Genomic DNA, 18,182 nt, shown 5'->3' with positions numbered 1-18,182 from the left:
TCATGAGCCGGCTGTGACTTGATTAAACATTCCATCTCTGTCATGATTTTGTACAAATCAAGGGAAGAAAATCTCCTTAGATCCAGTTAAAGAGGGCCTTTTGTCTGAAGTGCTGCATTGTGCTGTCTCTGCTTGGAGGAGGGCAGGCCAGGCTGTTTTTGAAGACGTGTGCTCTGTAATCAAAGGATGCTAGACAGTAAAGTGAGATTTTCAATTGATGGGTATAAACCCATGAACATCTCCTCTCATGCACACAATTAGGCAGGGCTGCTTCTGTGGGAGTATTTGATGTTCTTTTTAAGCATGTTGAATTATAAGAACAGTTTTTAAAAAGTAAGATCTGGAGTTCATAAATAGAATCCTGTCTGAAAATTATTGGTTTGATGGGCCTCTTCTGGTGACTAATGAAAGGGAGCGCATGGACCACTATAATCTAAAGTGAAGTTCTCACCCCGATTCCCTCATGTGGTGGGGAATTTTTAACTCAGAGGACCACACTTTTGAATTTTCCCCATGCTGAGGTTGACCATTGGTTTTTATTTCATTTCATGAGACCTCAGGATATGAATTGCTAAACTGAATAAAGGACACATCTAACTGTTTAGTGCATTGAGGGCAGTTTGAAAAGCACCCTTACTGCAATCAATACAAATGTACCTTTCTCTGTCCTGGGGTAAACTCTGAAAACCTGGTCCTAAAAGTTTCCAGCAAGGAACTGGGGAAAAGTTGGTTATGGAAGGTGCCTAAAGGCTAGTACCTACAGTACCACCAACACACATCACTCTGGAGCAATTTTGGTGCTGTTTTCTAAAATAGTTGTGGTATTATTTTCTAAAGCGACAAATGGATGGGTAAATTAATAAATATTTGTGCTGCTTATAGACGGCTTCATACACTATCAAACTCATTTGGCACTGTATGTCTGATCATCTTCTTGATACCATATTGGTCAGAGTGGAACAATACATGTTCTGTCATGGAAACTCACAGAGTGACCTTGTACTTGCAAAGTGGTTGTTGTGAGGATAAAGTGAGGGAGGAAAGAATGATTTGGAGCCACAGGCTGAGGCTCAGTGACAGAACATCTGCTTTGCATGCAGAAGGTTCCAGGTTCAGGTCCTGGCTCCCTAGGTCAAAAGGATCTCTGGTGGGAGAAGATGCAAAAAAGGCCCTGGGGAACAGTTGCTACTCAGAGTTAGCCTATACTGAGCTTGATATGTCAGTGGTTTGGCTCAGTGTAAGGCAGTTTCATGTATACTTGTCAGGGCTTTTTTGGTAGAAAAAGCCCAGCAGTAACTCATTTGCATATTACCCGATATCACCATTGTTTCACACAGGATTTTTTGTGGATGAAGCCTGGCGGGAACTAATTTGCATATTAGGCCACACCTCCTAACACCAAGCCAGCTGGAACTGCATTCCTGTGTGTTCCTGTTCAAAAAAAGCCTTGGTACTTGTGATGTGATGTGACCCCACAAGAGAAAAAATGGATATAAATTAATAAAATAAACACCTCTCCAGTGTTGTAAACTTCATCATGAGTCCTCTCATTGCCTTGGCTGTCCATGGTTTCCTTAAATTAGGTTTACAATCTTAACAGAAACTGCAAGATTGAAAGGCATGCCAAGGTCTGGTCCAAACTTGCATCCTGAGACACTAAAATGAAGCCCAGCTCCTTAAATCTCCCACACAGTGGGAATGAAATGAGGGTGGTGCCTTTTGGAAGGGAGCATACCTTCCAGCTTACAGGCAGATGCACTTCAGCATCTCACCAGGAGGAAACATCAGAGCAAACGTGGACTTAAGGACACATGAGGAAAGCACAGGGAAACCGTGCAAGGGAAACAGATGGGCAACAAAGATGGGTGGAAGCTCAAAAATAATCTGCTGTAGTTGGGAGCCTCAGGTGGAACAAAAAATCTGTCTGAAAGGGCCTCTGCAATTTTTTAAAGGTTATTACCTCAACTACTGGCCCATCTGCATTTAATACTTAGCAATGTATACCTTAGGCATTGTCACAGTTGTGTGAAGATGTATCATTTTTGCTTGCTTGTAATATAAAGGAATGGCTCAAAGGGGTGTTTTTATAAAGGAAATAAGATTGTAGTGTTTTGCACCGTTCATTGTATGCATTGTCTTGCTCCTACTACATTCTTCTACTGTGTAAAATCCATTCTCTGCATTATTTATAGTACGCCATATCCTAGACTGTTTTTGTTTGCACTGTTTTTCAGTTTTATAATCCCAGTCATATTGCATTGTGTCTTGAATGTCGTACTGTTGTTCAATTGCATTGTTTTAACAGTTTATAATCCACCTTGAGTCTTGGCAAGAAAGGCGGCCTGTAAATAAATGGGTTGTGATGATAGCTGAAATGCTCTCTTTCCAGGAGATATCCTTCTCTCCAATGCCTGTAGAACGTTAATGCAGCATTATTGGCAAGCTGAAAGTATAGATAATGCAGGGCTCCAGAAATAGAGCTTGCATGAAAGGCAGCACTTGTGATAGCAGTCTTTTTTACTTGCTTACAAGAGAGAGAGAGAGAATTATTTTCTAAACAACATTTGCTTAAAGGAACAAAGTAATAATTAAACATACCTTTCTGATTAGTTTTAAAGCACACTTGGCACAACAAAGCTAACTCCTTTAATTACACTGTCTTAGGTCCTGGGATATCCAGCTATGGGAGTAACCCTCAAGAAATTGCTAAGCCTATTGATGACTGTATGGATAAAGTCAAGGGAAAAATTCCATTTCACTTGCAAAGGCATACACCTGTCTACCTGGGAGCCACTGCTGGAATGAGATTACTGAGGTATTGTAAAAACATATCACCAATACCTACGAGTAAGATAACTGTTGCATGCAACAGGGTGTCAATAGAGCAGTGTAATAGTTCATTACCAAGTTCTTTCCTTGCCTTAAGACTTATCAGTCTGTGCAGATATATGAATAGGCATGTTTGACTAAGCCCTGTCTGTTGAAAAGGAAGCCTGACCTTCCCTGGGATTGTGATTGATAAAATCATCTTACAACTTCAGGCCAATTTGTGATTATTGATTAGCCTTAAAGTGATCTGAGGTCTTAGTGTTCCTGAGAGTTTCATAATAAATGTGGAATATGTATTTATTGGGACTGCACAGACCAGGCCCCTTGGACTGCAAGTTGCCACTGCTGCATGCCATGAACCAAGAAGAGTGGGCTCGGCCCATGTTGCGTGTGGGGCATCTGCATTTGATGCTCTGCATACACCTGTGGTTGTATAAACATTTGTGCAGGTACAGGTTTTGGGTGCAGAATGCAAACAGAACCTTCGAGTACTGCTGTGTGGAAGCAGTATATTGCAACATATTGCCAGCCACAGGATTTATTGCAAACAGTTCTATGCCACCTTTTCACCCAAATAGGGCCCCCAAGGATTGGTAGTGGGTGGGCTTGGGTGGCTTACATTTTACTCCATGGACTAGAAAAGCTTGTGAAGTTAAGTATACATCTGGCTTGCTCTAATATATAGAAAGCGTACCATATTGCTACTCTGGAACTGAGAATTGAATTGATAGAAATTGTGGCTAATGTCTAGAGAAACAATCCCTAACCATTTTCATTGCGTTTTTGGCATGCAAATCATTGGCTATCCGTAGTGAAATAGCATTTGGGTGCACTGTATGTGCTATATTTGTTATTTAGAAAAGCTGGGGATGGTAGCAAATCTGTGACTTTTAGATTATGTCCATGGGTAATCCAGTCACTAAACATATTTTTAATTGAGAAGGAACATCCATGGTTGGTTGAAGTATATTCTTGTAAGACCTCCAGGATGATTGATTAATCCCATCTGGCTCTGTATCCTGCAGCATGTTCAAGCACCCCCCCACACAGATTCATCACTTGGTGTTTGTGATAACTTAGATATGAGCCATAACAGGTTAACTACTTTCCTATCACCTAGTGTTTTCTCCAGCATGTATTTTTCAATGGAGACCACTGATACTTTTGACAAAGCCAATAACTGTTGAGTAACTGAGCAATGTGCATGCATGTATGAACCGGTCTTATTCAAAGGCTGCCCCTACACATCAAAATAGAGGGGGAAGTCACAAACTTTCCCCTCTAATCGCTAGATTTGGCAAATGATGAAGGGTGAGCTTCTCCTTTCAGGCACTCAGCGTTTTGTGTTCTGTGAATTGCTTAGGTTGCAAAATGAAACAGCAGCCAATGAAGTCCTTGAGAGCATTCAAAACTACTTCGCATCCCAGCCCTTTGACTTTAGGGGTGCTCAAATCATAACTGGGCAAGAGGAAGGGGTATATGGATGGATTACAGCCAACTATTTAATGGGCAATTTCTTGGAGGTGTGTGGAACAATCTGCATGTTTTATTACATTACTATTGTTTGATAAATCACAAGTGTTCAAATGGATATATGTGCTGAGACTTGTATAACTGCACCTATTATGTAAGAGATGATTAGAGTTTTGTTAGTGCTGTACTATTAGTGTGTCCTTCAATGCCAAATGAATGACAGTAGTTTTCGGAATCTCTGGATTGCAAAGGTCCTAAGACCTGGTTTATACATGCAGCAGGTATGAAGGGGGCAGGAGGATGAGGTATCAAACTCATTTATTATTAGGGCCGGATCTGACATAAATGAGATCATGTTGGGCTGGGCCGTGTGTGTCATAAAATGTAATGCCAGGTAGCAGAGATATAAACTTTATAAATGACACAGACAAACATAATTAAAGATTTTTAAAAAAAAGTTAAAACATGGTTAAAAGATTTGCACTCCTGCAATAGTTTGTTTATTTAACAGCTTCTGGTAACTGACACTTCTTGCTCTAAATTATTGCGTCAAAATCTGGAGACAATGTCTGTGCTGTAGCAATCTTGAGTATGCTATTCAGGTGTTGTTCAGGTGTGTGTCTATAAGTTGCAAACTTACTTTTGGTTTACTGACATTCATTACAGAAATTTCATGGTCAATGCTTTGAGCCTGAGACCCAGAAGAAAATATGAAATGGCTGGGCATTGCAAGCTTTTGTACATAAGTTGCTTCATGCACTGGTCAGCAAATGGAAAAAACAGAGGCTTTGCTCTGTAGCTTGACTGAGCCTGGCAAAGCAAGCCGTGATGCAGAAAGGAAGCAAGAGATGGAGAAGGAAGTGGACAACAGTGAGTTGCTCGCAGGCCTGATAGGAGCCCTCTGGGGACTCAATCCGGCCAGTGGGCCGCATGTTTGACACCCCTGTTCTAAAATGTACTGTACCGCTACAAACTGCAAATGGAAGCTCCCATTTTCAATACTAATACATTAATAATTTATCTGGAAATAGCAAACTAGCACAGCACGTGTGGAGGCTAGAATGCTGATGTGCTGGGGGTTTTAATTTGCAGGGGAGATTATATGGGGAACCACTAAAAATGTGAGTTTCCCACCTGCAGTCTGAAGTGGTACAGTCCATTCTGCCACTTTTAAATCCTACCCCTTCATTCTGCTGCCTTTGTAGACTAGGCCTTTGTTAACAAGATTTCTGGTTGACCTTGCAAATCGAACTTATGCATTACAGATGTCAAATAATCCTGTAAAGTGTTAATGATACCATACATTTAAAAAAAACCTGAGGAGCATATGCAATTCATTTGGTTCAATCAATCAGTTTATTTATTTGGCTAATGACCAGTACAAGTAAAAAGCAAAAACTATGCAGAAAAATCGTTAAGAAATAAAATTGGCCCATCCTATTGCCAACAGCTTAAGATCTCTAAAATTTGAAATCCATACATAACATTTCATTCATCTGGTTAGATTATAAGTAAACCCCCTTAACTTTGCAGACATTCTAAATATAGGTAATCTCCATTCCAGAATAAACTAGTCATATTAACAACTAATATGCTTTCATAGGTGCATTCCCATGGTCTAATTCTTGTGGTCCCTTGCCATTCTCCACTGCAGATGGCAGTGGTGGTATCAAGGACCCCATTAGAGGGTATATAATGTGGCTGACCAAAGAAGCAAGGAGTTTCTCCTGTATTATAGCACATCTTGTTTGGTGTGACAGGTGTGATTGGGGACAGATGGATCTTACACACTAGGGAAACCACTGTTTCTGTTGCCAGAGGTCACTCGACAGCCATGGTTCTGCAGTCCCTCACTGCATCTCCATGCAGAGCAAGGGGGCACCTGTCGATCTCTGTGCAGTGCCTTTACACAGTGAAATCAAAAGAGCACAAGCTGTAAATCCATGTCTGTAACGGTTGCATAACAATACAGAATCCACGCATTCACCCCTAGTGCAGGGGTGTTGTGAGGGTGAAATCTTCACCAATCCCACCATCTGTCCCTTCCTTAATATATTACTTAAACTGTGGAGCATAATCTGGAACAGATTCCCTCTGGGAGTAAAGATTAAACAGGTTTTGAACTGTAATTATGACCTGTTTCCACATGGGAGAAGAAAATCCACCCCCACTGTGGAAGCAGCAGCGAGCAAAATGGAGGCGAATGGGAATGCTGTCCATATGTTCTTTCCTTGCACTGCTACCCCACTGACCCTGTGTTGGCCAGTGCACAAACACTCAGACAAGAATCTGGCTTCCCCCAGCCCAACAACACTTCTCAATCCCATCAGAGCAGAGCTGGCTCAGCAGGGGGTGGGGGGGGGGGGGAGACTAGGTAAGGGGCTGGGAGGGGAGGCAGAAAAATGGAAGTTAGCTCCTCCATTTTGAAGGCTGAGCTCAGCTCCACCTCCCTCCCTGGATTGGCTTGTGTGCTGTGCCCACAGCCACCCTGCATTCCCTCTGTAAATTGGAGCAAAGGAGGATTTCCCTCTGCTCTGGCTTAAAGGGGAAAACCCCAGGAGCCCTGTTGTGTCCCCTTCAGAAAGAAAATGATTTCATGTGGAAGTTCCTCCCCCAAAAGTGGAGGCGAATGGGAATGCTCAGGGAAAAAATCCCTGTGTGAAAGTAGCCATTATTAAGAATTCCCGTAACTCTTTTTAGGATCTAAAATGTATCTCATTTTACTTGTAGACTGATCAAGATGGGTAGTCATGTTAGTCTGTAGCAGTAGAAAAGAGCAAGAGTCCAGTAGCACCCTAAAGGCTCACAAAATTTGTGGCAGGGTTTGAGCTTTCGTGAGTCACTGCTCACTTCAAGTTCATACCCTGCCACAAATTTTGTTACTCTGCTGGACTCTTACTCATTGTACATGTGGTAGGCTGGGAAGAGAGATGGTAGTTTGGATAAAATTGCCCAGTGGACTTTATGATTTAATACAGGGTTTTAACTGCGGGTCATCCACAGAAGAACCAGTATGCTGCTGCTGGGCCCTGTAGGCCCGCATTACTCCAAAGCAGTGGTGGGCATTGTTTGGTGTATTGCAAAGGCACTGCACAGCTCAGTGGGGATTCTCCTGCTCTGACGGATTCTATGGAAGTCAATTTATTCCCCCCTTTTCTGTTGTTGTAATGTCTCTGTACTTCTTAAACTGCACTTTCGTCTTGGAAAGAATGTTCTAGTCTGCAAGACACCCACAGACAATCTGGGGAAGAGTGTCCCTGCATTAATCTTTCATGACGTTCAGAGAGCAGAGCAGAGGGAGTTGGAGGGAGAACAGCACAACCTCACAGCGTATGATACGTCAACTCTCCCCTCTTTATTTCTAGAAGAACATTTGGCGCGCTTGGGTCCGTCCTGACGGAGCAGAAACGACAGGAGCCCTCGATTTAGGAGGGGCCTCCACTCAAATATCATTCATCCCTGAAGGAACAGCTGAGAATTCCAACAGCACACTAAATTTTCAGCTATATGGTTATGATTATAGCATATATACCCACAGCTACCAATGTTATGGGCGAGATGAAGCAGAGAAACAAATGTTAGCATCAATGTTACAGGTACGCTCAAGCAAGTTCTGTTGGAATCTAACTGAAGGTAGATTGCATTTGACTATCTATTGCAGGCATGATTGCTATCACAAACATACTTAGATCCCTGTTCAAATTAGAGCTGTCTTGGCCATGCCAAAACATCCAATTATCTATCTGCATGTTGCAGTAACAGTTTTTCCTTTCTAGGCTTAGTGTAGGAAGGTGAATAATTCCTACTGAACTTGTTTCATTATTTTTTTTGTTAACCTTCAGAATTCAGTCAGTAAATCCAGGATCGAGAATCCGTGTTATCCTCGAAATTATGAAACCGTTTTAACAATGAAGCACTTATATGGAAGCCGATGCACAGAATTTCTAAGACCAGAAAATTACAATCCAATCCATCCTGTGACAGTTGTGGGAACAGGTGATCCACTTCTCTGTATGGAGGCCGTGTCTGCATTGTTTGATTCGACAGCTTGCAAAGACAGAGAGGACTGTTCATTTAATGGAGTCTACCAGCCAAAAGTGAAAGGGAAGTTTGTGGTGAGTTTGCAGACATTAATATCTTTGCAGCTGTTTATTTTCCCCAGTTTGAACCGTTAACTGTAAAACATCTTTCGTCTGGCTTTATTCATAGGCCTTTTCAGGATTCTATTATACAGCCAATGCTCTGAATTTATCTGGACAATTTTCACTGGATGACTTCAACTCAAGCCTCTGGTCTTTCTGCGCACAGAACTGGGTCCAGGTCTGTATCAGCATCCTGCATGTGACATCAACTATAGAAAGTACTCACAACTATACCAATTTATCTAAATTCATATGCATGGATTTAATGTCATGCATTTTTTCCTAACTCTTTTCATAACATTTCAGTTCAGTGCAAAAAAATCATAACCAAAGTCCTCTGATGTTCATGTACTTAATGTTTGTAACCCTAGACATGATCAGCTAAAGTTAGATGTTTAGCTTCCTAACTGAAATTAATAGGATTTTTTTAAATGTATGGAATATACTCTGGTGTTATATATTGACAGACTTCATTGTGAATGTTCATTTTGATTTTTCAGCTTCCCTTTATGCTGCCTAAGTTCGAGGAAACGTATGCGAGGTCATACTGCTTTTCAGCAAACTACATCTATTACTTGCTTGTACATGGGTATAAATTTAATGAAGACACTTGGCCTCAGATCCACTTTCAGAAGGAAGTAAGTTTTAAACTCCCTCTCCAGACAAATGTATGCTGGAAGGTCTTGAATAAGGTCAGATTTAAAACCACTCCTATAGCAATTTTCTTACAGTCGCAGAAACAAATAGCTTCCAGGCTGCCCCAACTATGAACAGAGGTAGCTTAAACATTCAGCAACATCGAGCAGTGGAAACGTTCTGCAGCTCCTATTCATTCCTTTGCGGAGGGGGGGGGGGCGGGTTGTCTGCCAGAGAACGTCTTGAAGGATTGTGCCACATACTAACCAGTGAGTGGGTAAGGAGGGCGGTATTTGGATTTTTAGTCTGAGGAACCAAATCATCAGGTTGGCCTTGATTATGAAGCAGTCAACTGAGGTAGCTGGTTCTCAGAATGTCCCCGCTTTCAGCCTCCCTCTTTGAGTCATTTAAAAACAATAAGCACAGAAACGTTGATTTAGGTGTGAAAGTGTCAATGTGCCCTTTCTCACATCATTTTGGGAGAGCCACTAAAGTTCAGCCTTCTTATTCTACAAAGATAATGAGAACCTTCAGACCAGATGGGAGGAATCCACAGTGCACCTCCTATGACTGGCATCAGGAGTCACTATATCCAGACAGCTGGCAGGGCCACAGAACAGCCCACTGACTAATCCCTAACCAGTATATCTTCATGGAGCAGCTTTTCTTTGTGCCCTCACAACAACTGGGAGATCAGGTGCACCCAGGGAGTAGGAGTTGGCACTGTCAAGGGCTTAAAGGAGCTCAAAGGAATCATGCTCCACACTGATTCCACCGTGACTGTAGGTTTTGAGTGGTTCTTTTCAAAGAACAAAGCCCAGGAAAATAAAAGGTGTGTTCTGAGGCAATTTTTGCAGAGGCAAAAATTACTAACTTCTAACCGCCCTGACCTGGATGTTCCAGGCGAGCCCGATCTTGTCAGATCTTGGAAGTTAACCAGGGTCAGCCCTGGTTAGTACTTGGATGGGTGACCATCAAGGAAGTTAAGGTTCACTATGCAGAGGCAGGCAATGGCAAATGAACTCTGTTCATCTCAAAAATTTTATGGGGTTGCCATGTTGGTTGCGACTTGACAGCGCTTTTCACCACCAACAGCTTATCAACTAAGCTACCCTCCTTGTACCAAGGCTGCCCATCTATTATGAAGATACAGAAGACTGGGCTACTAAGGAGTGGAAGCAGGGCTTTGTTGGTAGAAAAAGAACAGCAGGTACTCATTTGCATATTAGGTCACACCCCCTGATGCCAAGCCAGCTGGAACTGCATTCCTGTGCATTCCTGCTAAAAAAAGCCAAGTGGAAGCATGACTTTAAGTTGGTAGTTTTATTATCTGCTGGAAGAACTATAAATGTTCCTAGTGATCAAGTCTGATGCTATGTCCTTCTCTATATTTTAGGTGGGGAACAGCAGCATCGCCTGGTCCCTGGGCTACATGCTTAGCCTCACCAACATGATACCAGCCGAGAGTGATCGGGTCTGGTTGCCCGTGAATCCCTCTCTGTTTGCTGGACTTCTTCTCTTCTTCACAGCAGTGGCATTGCTGTGTCTAATCTTCCTTGTGTACTCATGTGTTGTGTCACGCATGCACAAGAATACCTGCCATGTTGAACATGTATTTGCTGCAGAATAAAACAACCTCCTAATGAAGCTCTGAACTTAATAGTTTTTTTAAAAAGCAGTGTTTTAGAAAAATAATGGAGCACAGAAAATAACAGCATGGCAACATAACAGGGTGCACTAAAACACCTAAATACATCTATCTTCCAAAACCTTTGTGGTCTCTTTAAAGCTAGTCAAAGCACTGCTTGTTCTTGTGCCACAAGAAGCAGCAGGCATCTGTTTGGTCTCTGGGAAATAAATCCAACAACTGCAGAAAAAGGCACCTAGAAGGAAAGCATGGGGTCAAATGCTTACTTACTAGGGGTCAAATGCTTTACTTACTAGAAGTTATAGACTTCTGTAGGTGAAGGCTCAGTGACAGAGCACCTGCTTTGCATGCTTAAAGTCATAAGCTTAACCCCTGGCATCTACACTTAAAAGGATAATGGTGGAAAGTGGTGCTAAAGAGTAAAGACCACTTAGACCCTAAGACCCTAGAGTGTTTCTACCAGTCAGAGCAGACCAGGGTCCCCAAAATGTGTTGATGGGTGCTAAGGTGCCACCAACACCTCTTCTGGTAGCCGCCAAGTGTTTTAGGAAGTGTGTTGGGCAAGGTAGGGCCTTTGCCCAGTAAGGCTTTTGATTGACTCCCGGAGATTTGATTGGTTGTGTAAACTTTTTAAAACATTGCTTTGGCAGCAGCTGCCCACCACAGCACAAGGATCTTTACTGTGACTGAAGGCAAGCTGCAGCAATCTTTCTGTGGCTGGCTTCCCTTCTACAGCAGCCATTTTGTGGGTGCACCCACCACAACTGTGTCAAAATTCCTCAGGTGCCTTCAAGCTCAAAATGGTCAGGGAACCCTAGACTAGACAATATCAACCCTGATGGATCAATAGTCTGACTCAGCATAAGGTCACTTTAGAATGTGCAGCTTCTGCCCTGTTTTAAAATACCTCTCAAATCACTGAGGTTGCAATTACACACACTAATTAATGCACTTTCAATGCATTTTCCAACTGGATTTTACTGTGTGAACTGGCAAAATCTAGTTGGAAAATGCATTGAATGTGGATTGAAAGTGCATTATTTAGTTTGTGTGAGATCGTAGTCATAATGATTACTGGTATACTTACCTGAATGGAACACAACTCAAAATGTTAAGATGACCCCCTTAACTGAGTTTTTAAAAATTACTATACAAAACCAGCTTATATGCAAATTTAAGACATCGAGGCCAGGCAGAAATGGGGCTTCCACATGGCAGGTTTCCCTATCCTGGTTCCCCAGCAGTGGCTACCACACTCCTCCCCTGGGCCTCGGGGGCTTTTTCAAGTTAAAAAAAAATCAGCACTAGAATATCAATATACCATTATAACTATAGGTGTAACAGGTTCTGTGAATTCCTTCCTTTCTGAAAAAGTCTTTAAACCCTACAGGACTGGCTTAAGTCACTTGTGACTTGATGGCACTTTCCTCCACCACCACAGCCTGGAGTTGCCAACTTCCAGTTGGCCTAATAACATAAACCCAAAGGGTTCTTATGACCTAAATTACTGTAATTATAAAATACATTTATTACAAGAAAGACAGGCAAATACTACAATCCTCAATATAGCCATTGAAGTTCAGGTTTCAGTTCATATGAATGCTCAGTTCATATGAATCATGTAGATTCCAGTAGATTCAATGTATGCAGTCATGTTCCAATGTCATCAAATCCGATGAAAAAAATGTGTATGGGACCTGGAGATCTCCTGCTACTATGACTGATCTCCAAACAAGAAAGATCAGTTCCCCTAGAGAAAATGGCTGCTTTGGAGGGTGGACTCTACAACATTCTGCCCAACTGGGGTCCCTCCCTTCCCCAAGCCCCACCCTCTCCAGGCTCACCCCAAAAATCTTCAGGTATTTCCCCACCCAGAGCTGGCAACCCTAGCACAGCCCCTGTTGGCAAGACATGCTTTTTCTTTCATGTTGCTCCATCCAGGGGAAGGGCTATAAATTTACTTTTTTTAAAAAAGAAAGAAAAGCTTGGCATTCAGAGAACCTGTTCCACCTATTGTTGTGTAATGGTATATTGATGAAACAACATTCTACTGCTTAAAAAAAAAAAATCCAAGGCCCCCTGGTGGCAGAGAGAAGAAATGGCTGCTGCAGAAACAGGATTAGGGATATATAGCTACCTTGTGGGAAGAAAAACCCAGATTTTCCCACTCACACAGCAGTTTATCCGGGCTTTAATATAATCTTTCCCTAAACTTTGAAGCAAAGGAGATTTAAGAAAGATGGGGGGGGGGGGGAACCATGTATCTTGACGCTGTAGGGAAGCAGGGGGGAAAGAAATCCATTTCCCAGCAACATTGACCTGGGGCAGATAACTCATGTAGAAATAGCCTTACTTTCAGCAAGACAGGGTATCCCTTCATGTCCTTTAGTCTGTTGTATTTACCGGCAGGACTCTTAAAGCAGGGCTATCTCTTTCTTTATATACACCATCTCCCAATCAAGAACAAAACCAGTAATGAAGTACAGTCAAGAAAACCCAATAAAACTAATGGCAGTGATATAATTAAAACAATAAAGGCAGCACTTGAAAATATTTAAAAATTTTAATTTAACAGCAAAAAATAGCATATAATTTAGCAGCAGTAAAACCCAAGCAATTAAAAGAGAGAGCAAAATTGACCATATTTATAGATGCAAAAACATGTAATTAAAAGCTCAAGACAACCTAGAGCCTAAAACTTAAAGAAATTGGCAGGTCTATAGCAGTAGGAACAGAGTCTCACAAGCAAATAGCCAACACAAAAAAGGTGGTCCCTTTTGGCCACCCACCAGTAAATATGGACACATGCAGCAGAGCCTTTGATAAGTCTGTGTCAGGAGGTGGCGGCGGCTACAAGCATAGATGGCTTCAAGAGGGGATTGGATAAACACATGGAGCAGAAGTCCATTGGTGGCTGTTAGCCACAGTGTATTGTTGGAACTCTATCTGGGGCAGTGATGATCTGTATTCCTGGTGCTTTGGGGGGCACAGTGGGAGGGCTTCTAGTGTCCTGGCACCACTGAATGGACCCCCTGATGGCACTTGGTTTTTTTGGCTACTGTGTGACACAGAGTGTTGGACTGGATGGGCCATTGGCCTGAGCCAACATGGCTTCTCTTATGTTTTTATATTCCTATGCATCTGTAATAAGTTTGTAAAGAAAGTATTTACTCACTCGGGGTTCATGTGAAGTGGGTATTTGAATCCACTATGGTGACTGTAAGAACCAAGTCATTGTACTTATTCCAGGTGAGTCAACGTGTAGTGCAAAGATGTCCCAGGAGGAGGTATGGAAGAGATAATTATCGAAGCTTGGCAATGCAGCCATTTCTACTGTGACGGACTTTAGGAAGATCAGAAGGGGAAAATAGCTATTGATGCTGAATTATATTTACTGAGCTTTAATTTAGGCAGTCAAGTCAGTGCAAGCCTAGGAAAACATCAACTCCAAGGACTTCATCATGTCACAAAAAAGCCCATGTCCTGTTTATTGATATCATTCTTGGTTTTCTAGTCCCTTGTACCCAAAACTGCACTACACATAATACAATGGTACACATGATTATATGGAATGTCCAATTAAGGATAATGGGGTTTACTCCAAAGTCTCTGGTCACCTAAGGGTGGTCCAGTGTTTTGTGGCCTCAGGGACTGGAGAATAAGTCAGAAGAGAACAAATAATGAAATGAAGCAGTAGGGTATTATAGTGCTTTAGTATGTAGTATATTATTTGCTTATTAATCGCAAAAAGAAGAGACATCTAATTAATGCAATAACATAAGAAATAGATGGAGCTTCAGATTTTGTTATCCCAAGACAAGGTTTCTGACGGCAGACTGCAAATGGAGGTCACAAAGCAAATCAACCTTCTGACCTCCACAAAACGGGCTTATGTGTGAGCAACGTGATCAGACAGGCTGCAAAATCAACTGAAAGATGCCCACTACTTCCAAGAACTGTTTTTATTTTATAATGGTTTTGTAAGGGCTGACCATGGTTCAAGTGATTTTTGGGTTAAACAACAACTATGGGAGAAAAAAAAATCACACACACATTGGATTTCAAACATTCATGCACACTTCATCTCTGGGGATCGTATAGAAACAAAGTGCAACATACGCAATGGGTAGATCCAAGTAGGCAGCCGCGGTCTGAAGTAGCAGAACAAAATAGGAGTCGATTGCACCTTTAAGACAAACTTAGTTTTATTCAGAACGTAAGCTTTCGTGTGCTTTCTAAGCACACTTCATCAGATGAGGAATCTGGCACAGTGAGCAGAGCCATACATAGCTAGTACACAGTGGCCCAGAATGCAAAATGGTACAGATTTAAGAACCAATTACAGTAAAGTAAAATCTGATAGGCAGTGATTTAGAATGTAAAATGGTACAAATATAAGATTCAGTACACAATGGATAATAATGAAGCAAGACAATCTTCCTGCACCTCATATTACAGAGTTGCTTAAAAAAATATATGCCAACAATTTATGCCAATACAGGAACTGAACTGAACGTGTCCAATAATTCTTTGACCTAAAATAAAAAGCATGCTTCCTGCCATAAGAGTCTTCTCAGCTTATATAGAGGAGTCAGCTTCGTTGAAAGCAGAGGTCCCTTTACTAGCTGCATAATGAGCAGGCGTCAGGAGATGAATGTTTTCCCTCTTTAAAGACAGGGATGGGAAAAGTCTTGCCTGCTGATCTGTGTCTGGTGCATTTGTGAAAATCAGAGAACACCTATGCCTAAGTTACAGAGGAGTGGCCAAAATAACAGAGTACATTGTAGTAACTTAAAAGACTATCACATTTATTGTGGCCTAAAGCTTTCATGAGTCAGACGCATGAAGTGTTAAGTAGGCAGAGAGATACACATAAACTTCAAACAGCAGAAAAGGCTAGGGCCTGTTAGTGCCAAGAGAGGCCAGGAAAAAAAGGAAAGATCCCCCGTGCAAGCACAGGTCATTTTCAACCCTGGGGTGACATTGCTTTCACGTTTTCACGGCAGACTTTTTACCGGGTGGTTTGCCATTGCCTTCCCCAGTCATCTACACTCCCCGCCCCCCACCCCCCAGCAAGCTGGGTACTCATTTTATTGACTTTGGAAGGATGGAGGGCTGAGTCAACCTGAGCCAGCTACCTGAACCCAGCTTCTGCTGGGGATCGAACTCAGGTCGTGAGCAGAGCTTAGGACTGCAGTACTGCAGCTTTAACACTCTGCGCCATGGGGCAGAAAACACCAGAAAGCACCATTTTTAGCAGATAAGTGTATTATGTTACATTGCAGAGAACAGAGGAAAAGAAGATAAAAGTGTAAACTGATTATTCTCAGCAGTTGATGAATGGGCAAAGTAGGACAAATCTGAATAGTGTACCTGTAAACAGGAACCATTAGTTTTTGTAGCGAGCTAACTTCAATAGGGATGACCTATTCCAGAGTATCAATGTTTAGTACAACAGTACAACTCTAAATCCCACCTTAAGCACATTGGACTCAATTAGGTCTATTTTATGGATATATGTTTGGATGCTCAGAGGTTGTTGAGTGCTCTTTTTAATAGTTTGTTTTTATATTGGTCATTTATGAATGTCTGGTTTTTGTAGTATTGTTTTGACTTGGAAGTTTAAGAAGCCAACCCTGTCCTCAGCTGGGTGGGCAGGAAACAAGCAAAACGATCCAAATATTTTTTTAAAAAGCTCAACTAAAAACAACATCAAAAGCAGCCAATAAAATATACAGCAGTGCCCTCCCAATTGATCATACAGAATGCCTCCAATACCACCAACTCATGTATCTCTTTTTAGGTGTCCCAACTATTTTCTCAATAACTGTTTTAGCCTCTTGAAAACCAGTGTGGTCCAATGGTTAGAGTGTTGAACAAAAATCTGAGAGACCCAGGTTCAAATCCCCCTCTGCCATTAGGGTTGCCAACTCCTGCTTGAGAAATTTCTGGAGATATAGGGGTGGTGGGACTTGGGGAGAGCAAGGGAGGAATCTCAACAGGGTATAATGCCATAGAGTCTTTCCTCCAAATACGGTTGCCAGATCCCTCCTGGCCACCAGCAGGGTGTGGGAGCTGGAAAACTCCTGGAGATTTGGGGATGGAGCCTGCGGAGGACAGGGGTCTGGGTGAGGTACAAAGCCACAGAGTTCATCCTCCAAAGCAGCCTGGGCACTGATCTCTGTAGTCTGGAGATGAGCTGTAATTCCAGGGGATTCCCCAGGTACTATGGGAAGCTGGCTGCTGGCATCCCTGTTAACTGCCTTAAAAGCTTGTTGGTTGAACTAAGACCAGTCACACATGCTCAACCTAACCTACTTCACAAGAGTGTTGACTCTTGAGAGAATTAAAACAGAGGAGGGGAGAATGAGGCAAGCTGTTTTCGGTTCTGAGGTGGGGAGAGAAAATGGGAGGAATAAATTAAGTAAGTAAATTATATGTATATCTGCCTGTGGAATTTCACACATCTGTCACAAGAGTGAAGGTCCCAGTAAATTAGTTATTCTCCAAGAGGCTGCAATATTCCATTGTTTTCTGGATATAAAAGAGAGATCATTTCCCTACTGGCCACAATAAACTAGGTAGTCTTGAAGAACTGCCTTTTCCTACCCAACCCTGCTCGGCAGCGCCTCCCGCGCGAAAACTTGCTTAGGTGCGACTCGAGGAAAGCTTTTTCTTTACTACGTCTCGGGAAGAGAAGACAAACAGACTGGTTTAGGGCTGGGGTACGTCTTGGGCCGTCTGAGAAACTAAGGGAAAATGAATGCCGTACATTTTATGATTGTTCTTTGGAGGGAATCGTTTTACCTCTTGGCGGGATTCTTCTTTGGGTTTTTAAAAACTGTTTTGTTATTACTGTTTTGTTCTGGGTTTGAGTCCAGTGGCATCTTAAGACCAACAACGTTTTATTCCAGGTATAAGCTTTCGTGTGCACGCACACTTCTTCAGAGAGACCAGAACAAATTTTGACTAGAAGTAGAACAAATGCTGAGTCCAGCGGGGTTTATTTTGTTTTTATTGCAACGTTATTAATACTTCTCAAGAACTCCGACAAGCAATAAGAGCAAGGTATACACGTGATTGTTGATAAATTTTCACAATGAACTTTGTTCACAAGATCACTTGCACCAGCGCCTGACAATCAGACAGGCCACTTTTAATAGCAAAGAACACACGCTGATATCGCCACCTACTGCTGTCCAGCACTGCCCGACGCTCATACGTTGTGCGACACAGCTCCACCATCTGATCAGACCCGTAACTCTTCATTTAATTTCCACAGACACGCATGCGCCTAATCATTTCTGACGTCCACGCAGAGCTAGGGTAAGAATCAGGCTTCACTCTCGCACCGCACTATGCTGCATACGCATGCGTGCTAGCTAGGTGGTGGAAATTGAACATGCGCGCTTCCAGACTTTGCGGAGTTCCCTCTTCGAATCCAGCTAGGCACC

At 42.3% G+C, this 18,182-nt stretch overlaps 1 protein-coding gene across 3 annotated transcripts in view; it reads left to right on the top strand.

Annotated features, from left to right (window-relative positions):
- ENTPD3 (ectonucleoside triphosphate diphosphohydrolase 3) overlaps positions 1-10,740 on the top strand; it is a 33,737-nt gene extending 22,997 nt beyond the window's left edge. For all 3 annotated transcript variants that reach the window (XM_060248855.1, XM_060248856.1, XM_060248853.1), the window contains 7 exons: positions 2,665-2,815; positions 4,193-4,352; positions 7,668-7,898; positions 8,145-8,417; positions 8,512-8,622; positions 8,945-9,082; positions 10,477-10,740. In XM_060248855.1, the coding sequence (XP_060104838.1) occupies positions 2,665-2,815; positions 4,193-4,352; positions 7,668-7,898; positions 8,145-8,417; positions 8,512-8,622; positions 8,945-9,082; positions 10,477-10,710 (1,298 nt within the window). In that variant the 3' untranslated portion in view covers positions 10,711-10,740. The remainder of the gene's footprint in view (positions 1-2,664; positions 2,816-4,192; positions 4,353-7,667; positions 7,899-8,144; positions 8,418-8,511; positions 8,623-8,944; positions 9,083-10,476) is intronic.
- The last annotated feature ends 7,442 nt before the right edge of the window (positions 10,741-18,182 follow it).

Source organism: Heteronotia binoei, chromosome 10, assembly GCF_032191835.1.
Source record: "Heteronotia binoei isolate CCM8104 ecotype False Entrance Well chromosome 10, APGP_CSIRO_Hbin_v1, whole genome shotgun sequence".
Taxonomy (NCBI): domain Eukaryota; kingdom Metazoa; phylum Chordata; class Lepidosauria; order Squamata; family Gekkonidae; genus Heteronotia; species Heteronotia binoei.
Note: the sequence above shows the minus strand (reverse complement) of the source record. Positions and strands in the feature narration are given on the sequence as shown.